This window comes from Physella acuta, unplaced genomic scaffold, assembly GCF_028476545.2.
Source record: "Physella acuta isolate Inbredline_101_S28 unplaced genomic scaffold, ASM2847654v3 ptg000275l, whole genome shotgun sequence".
NCBI classification, from domain to species: Eukaryota; Metazoa; Mollusca; class Gastropoda; family Physidae; genus Physella; species Physella acuta.
This window is the reverse complement of record NW_026731794.1, coordinates 570551-577270: the sequence shown is the minus strand read 5'-3', so window position 1 is coordinate 577270 and position 6720 is coordinate 570551. Positions and strand designations below refer to the sequence as shown.

The following is a 6720-nucleotide window of genomic DNA, read 5'->3' as shown; positions in this document are numbered from 1 at the left end:
TGTAATTAAATGATGATTCAAAAGATGTTTTTTTTTCATCGGCGTGGTGGGCTAAAGGGGTAGAGCCTAAATAAATTTGGGATTACAGAGAATTAAAATGATACAAATTTTAAGCATCCGGAAAAGTTGTATCTAACAAGAGTAGGCCTATAAACATTTGGTTAGCTAGTGTTACCGCTTGTACGTCATTGGGCACGTACTCCTACATGGAGCATTTCATACCAAAACCGTGTTCATACATTTTACTTGTGCTCTGACCTTTTTACATTTATTAAAAAAATAAATTAATTCTGATTGCACTTTAAATATTTAGTGAAAAGTAATTCAAAAAAGTTATATATTATATTTGTAAAATAAAATATTGACCTAGTTCATTTTGAATATAATGCCTATTGTTTACAGAACTCTGTTTAAGAGTGATTATTTCCCCTACTTTTGTTCTTTCCCTTCCCATATTACATCGTGTGCAATTAAAATATTTAAAAGCTCTCCAATAAGGCATACAAGGCAGTTTGTGTTGTAGCTGTTTTTTTTTTTTTTTTGTTGCTTTCAGTGTTATATTGTATTGTGTTTTATTGCATATTTTGTGTTGTGTTTTATTGCATATTTGTATTGTGTTTTATTGCATATTTGTATTGTGTTTTATTGCATATTTTGTATCGTGTTTTATTGCCTATTTTGTATTGTGTTTTATTGCCTATTTTGTGTTGCTTGGTGTATTGACTTGGTGTCCCTATAGGGCTGGTAAGTAGGTCACCAACCAGTTCTCAATAAAACCTGCATGATCCATAGAACTGGTTGATGACCTACTTACCAGCCCTATAGCTTGTGTGTGTAGAATGACCTGACGGCCGGCCACTGTTTATTTCCGATGTTTTTCCCGCTGACATTCCAGACATGCCAAGAGTGTGTCAGATAACACGATGCCACTCCAACCGCCATCATCTGGAGTTATCTCCTCTAGCGCATGCGCTAATATCTGGCCAGCCTCTCGACTTCCTGAGCTGTTTGTTTAGCGCCAACATGGTACCGTCTTCATCCTGTTAGTGTTGTGTCATGCGTTTTTTGGCCTTGATTTTCTGAGACAGTTTAGGTGTCAGTAGCCGCTTCTGTTTGTTTGATTTGAAAAGTTCAAAGTTTCAAGAAGTGACACTGACATTTTCAAATGAACAAATCTCGGCGGGTTCTCGAATGTTCAGTCACGCTATTGGCATGTCGTCAGTATCGTTCCCTCACAAAAGGCTGCAGACAAAAGTACCCATCATTATGATGTCAACCCGCGTCAAACAAAAGCTCCCGACATATAAGCTCCCGTCTGTTAAGCTCCCGTCATGGTGGCTATATAAACTCCCGTCTTCCCCCACACCAGAGTTTCTTCCAGGCGGAGCCCCCCCCCCCCGAAGAAAGTCTACCCCCACCCCCAGATGGATTTTACAGTTAACATACACTTTTACTAGTGTCCCTCCCCCCGAATAATGTTGACCGCCCCCCCCCCCCCCCCTGGAGAAAAAAGTCTGGAAGAAACTGCCCCACACAAAGCCCCCGACACTACGGTCAGTTTATTTATTTTTTCATCCCGAGTCAGTCTAGACAGCGGGCAACAGTACATAAGGGGCACCGATGGCATCAAGCTGAAATAGGATAAGCCTATAGGGGCACTGATGGCATCAAGCTGAAATAGGATAAGCCTATAGGGGCACTGATGGCATCAAGCTGAAATAGGATAAGCCTATAGGGGCACTGATGGCATCAAGCTGAAATAGGAAACCTGCACAGATCAGATGCACCATTCAGCACCGGTACTGCACATCTCAAGTTGATGCGACAAGGTGCGACACCAACATCACAACGTGTTGATTGACATCTGTTTAAAGGACACGATTCCATACAACTGGCACTGAAGGTTTGAACTGTGTCGCGTGGTTGTTTGCTACTGTCAGATTATCGCAGGAGGTTTACTTTCTCACAGGGGGTTTACTTTATCGCAGGGGGTTTACTTTATCGCAGGGGGTTTACTTTATCGCAAGGGGTTTACTTTATCGCAGGGGGTTTACTTTATCGCAGGGGGTTTATTTTCTCGTATACGAAGTAGATCTGGATCTAGAGAAAATATTCTAATCGTGCAAAATATAGAAATTGAGGTTTTCACAAATCTTGCCGTTTTACACCTGCCAGAGTTGGAAAAATTCAATCCAGATTGTCTTGTCCCCCATTCAATCCAGATTGTCCCCCATTCAATCCAGATTGTCTTGTCCCCAGGAGAGAAGCAAGCCATGAGCTTGGCACGGCACCAATCCAAGAGCCTCCCCGGGGGGTACCTGCCGGCTGGACACAGCAGCTACAAGTTGCTCAGCCGCTCCATCTCGGAGTGTGAGCGTTTCTTTACCACCGGCTCCATCGTCTCAGAAAATGATATGTGAGTACATGGCAACATACAGACGGACATACACACAGACATACACACGTACAGGCACATGCACATACACACGGACATACACACGGGTGCATACACAAACTTACACAAATGCATACACATGTACTTACACACAGACAAAAATATATAGAGAGAAATACAAACAAGTACACACATACACACACACACACAGTGGCGTAGCGAGGTCGGGTGTCACCCGGTGCGGCACTTAATGGTGTCACCCCCCCCCCCCCCCAGAGGCGATGCGACCTTTCCCGGGGACAAACTTTAAAGTTTTCGATTTGCACCCCCCCCTCAAGTTTTCGATTTGCACCCCCCCCCCCCCTCAAACTTTCGATTTGCACCCCCCCCTCAAGTTTTTCTCTATATATTTTGCTATTTTTTGCCTTGGTGTCACCCCCCTAAATGGTGTCACCCGGTGCGATCCGCACCCCCCGCCCCCCCCCCCCTCGCCCCTGCACACACACACACACACACACACACACACATATATATATATATATATATATATATATATATATATATATATATATATATATATATATATATATATATATATATATATATATATATATATATATATATACACATATGTATGTACATAGAGACCTGCACAAATAGACATACCGACATATACATACTCATATGGACCTACACATAGAGGCCTACCGACATAGTGACCTACACTAGAGACCTACCGATATAGAGACCAACAGCCAGAGACCTACCGACATAGAGACCTACACCAGAGACCTACCGACAGAGACCTACCGACAGAGACCTACCGACATAGAGACCTACCGACAGAGACCTACACCAGAGACCTACCGACAGAGACCTACCGACAGAGACCTACCGACAGAGACCTACCGACATAGAGACCTACCGACAGAGACCTACACCAGAGACCTACCGACAGAGACCTACACCAGATACCTACACCAGAGACCTACCGACAGAGACCTACACCAGAGACCTACCGACAGAGACCTACACCAGAGACCTACCGACAGAGACCTACACCAGAGACCTACAGCAGAGACCTACCGACAGAGACCTACACCAGAGACCTACCGACAGAGACCTACACCAGAGACCTACACCAGAGACCTACCGACAGAGACCTACACCAGAGACCTACAGCAGAGACCTACCGACAGAGACCTACCGACAGAGACCTACCGACAAAGACCTACCGACAGAGACCTGTATAAGCCACTGCTGGTGTCGGCAGGCACAAGCCAGAGATCCTGGTCAACTTGATCCGGGCCGAGAAGATCAAGGACATCACCGAGAGGGTCACCAAGCCGACCATGGTCTCCAACAAAACTCCACGCCTGGCCAGTCAGGAAACGCTGGTGAGTTGCTCCACCCCCATCCCAGTGATTGCCATCAAGCCCTGAGCTCCCCCCCCCCCTCAGCTCAAGGCCACCACAATTGCCCACACCATCCCAGACCAAATATTACCTTACCCCCTGTATCACCCTACGCCATGTACCACCCTACGCCATGTACCACCCTACGCCATGTACCACCCTACGCCATGTACCACCCTACGCCATGTACCACCCTACGCCATGTACCACCCTACGCCATGTACCACCCTACGCCATGTACCACCCTACCCCCTGTACCACCCTACGCCATGTACCACCCTACGCCATGTACCACCCTACCCCCTGTACCACCCTACGCCATGTACCACCCTACGCCATGTACCACCCTACGCCATGTACCACCCTACGCCCTGTGTCACCCTACGCCCTGTACCACCCTACGCCCTGTACCACCCTACGCCCTGTACCACCCTACGCCCTGTACCACCCTACCCCCTGTATCACCCTACCCCCTGTACCACCCTACGCCCTGTACCACCCTACGCCCTGTGTCACCCTACGCCCTGTACCACCCTACGCCCTGTACCACCCTACGCCCTGTGTCACCCTACGCCCTGTGTCACCCTACGCCCTGTACCACCCTACGCCATGTGTCACCCTACGCCCTGTGTCACCTAATGCCCTGTATCACCAAACGCCCTGTACCACCCTACGCCCTGTACCACCCTACGCCCTGTGTCACCCTACGCCCTGTATCACCCTACGCCCTGTACCACCCTACGCCCTGTACCACCCTACGCCCTGTACCACCCTACGCCCTGTACCACCCAACGCCCTGTGTCACCTAACGCCCTGTGTCACCTAACGCCCTGTGTCACCTAACGCCCTGTGTCACCTAACGCCCTGTGTCACCTAACGCCCTGTGTCACTCTACGCCCTATGCCACCCTACCCCCTGTACCACCCTACCCCCTGTGTCACCCTACGCCCTGTACCACCCTACGCCCTGTACCACCCTACGCCCTGTGTCACCCTACGCCCTGTACCACCCTACGCCATGTGTCACCCTACGCCCTGTACCACCCTACGCCCTGTACCACCCTACGCCGTGTACCACCCTACGCCCTGTACCACCCTACGCCCTGTGTCACCCTACGCCCTATGTCACCCTACACACTGTACCACCCTACGCCCTGTACCGACCTACGCCCTGTACCACCCTACGCCCTGTACCACCCTACGCCATGTACCACCCTACGCCCTGTGTCACCTAACGCCCTGTACCACCCTACGCCCTGTACCACCCTACGCCCTGTGTCACCCTACGCCCTGTACCACCCTACGCCATGTGTCACCCTACGCCCTGTACCACCCTACGCCATGTGTCACCCTACGCCCTGTACCACCCTACGCCATGTGTCACCCTACGCCCTGTACCACCCTACGCCCTGTACCACCCTACGCCATGTACCACCCTACACCCTATGCCACCCTACGCCCTGTACCACCCTACACCCTATGCCACCCTACGCCCTGTACCACCCTACGCCATGTGTCACCCTACGCCCTGTACCACCCTACGCCATGTGTCACCCTACGCCCTGTACCACCCTACGCCCTGTACCACCCTACGCCATGTACCACCCTACTCCCTGTACCACCCTACGCCCTGTGTCACCCTACGCCCTGTACCACCATATGCCCTGTGTCACCGTACCCCCTGTGTCACCGTACCCCCTGTGTCACCACTCCCCAGATGGCCGAACAGAACTACAACGTGAAGAAGTTGTTGTTTGACGATGTGGGCGGCAACCGGAAGGTCTCGAGTAGGTCGGGTCTGCTGGGGCCAGGCTACGCTAACATTCTGTCAGGACAACTGCCGCCACCTACCGGATGGTACCATCTTACTCCTTATTTATTCGTTTGTTTGTTTTTCTTAGTGTTGTTGTTTTTTCTTGATCATCTGTGATTCGGTGAGCTCAACCCAACATGTCAACATTGTCATTATAAATTATTCAACGTCGCTAAAATTGCGGCATTGTTCTTTCAATAGCAATTTATTCAAACGCATGTCAATGTATATTTTCTATTCGAATGTAGATATCTAGATCTAGGCGGGCGGCCTAACCTCTAAAACTAGATGTATAGCTGTTGACTTGAACGTCTCTATCGTTTCTCCTCAGTGCTTATGTTATGTATCACAATGTTTCTCCTCAGTGCTTATGTTATGTATCACAATGTTTCTCCTCAGTCCTCATGTTATGTATTACAATGTTTCTCCTCACTGTTCATGTTATGTATCACAATGTTTCTCCTCACTGTTCATGTTATGTATCACAATTTTTCTCCTCACTGTTCATGTTATGTATCACAATGTTTCTCCTCAGTGCTTATGTTATGTATTATGTATCACAATGTTTCTCCTCAGTTATCATGTTATGTATCACAATGTTTCTCCTCAGTGCTTATGTTATGTATCACAATGTTTCTCCTCACTGCTCATGTTATGTATCACAATGTTTCTCCTCAGTGCTCATGTTATGTATTATGTATCACAATGTTTCTCCTCAGTGCTCATGTTATGTATCACAATGTTTCTCCTCAGTGCTCATGTTATGTATCACAATGTTTCTCCTCAGTGCTCATGTTATGTATCACAATGTTTCTCCTCAGTGCTCATGTTATGTATCACAATGTTTCTCCTCAGTGCTCATGTTATGTATCACAAATTGTGGCGCCATTCGTCCCCCGTAAGCTACCAGCAAAGATGGTCTAGTAACCAGAAACATTTGCATTACAACTTCCTCCCGCGTGTACCTCAAGAATCAAAAACGTATTCTCTGCATCGTTGCGACAGGCATTACATTCGTTAAAGCTTTGGGTGGGGGGAATCAATGATTAAATAGTCAACTGTTTATAATAAAGAAATACAAAAAAATTGGGTTCATTA

General features: G+C 48.1%; 1 protein-coding gene across 1 annotated transcript; it reads left to right on the top strand.

The window, feature by feature from the left end:
* The first annotated feature begins 1826 nt into the window (after positions 1-1826).
* Positions 1827-6720, top strand: LOC131939351 (uncharacterized). Its single transcript, XM_059297631.1, has 5 exons — positions 1827-1903; positions 2260-2416; positions 3669-3792; positions 5527-5666; positions 6478-6720. The coding sequence occupies exons 2-5, from the start codon at positions 2274-2276 to the stop codon at positions 6641-6643; spliced, it is 573 nt and encodes a 190-aa protein (XP_059153614.1). The 5' UTR covers positions 1827-1903; positions 2260-2273; the 3' UTR covers positions 6644-6720.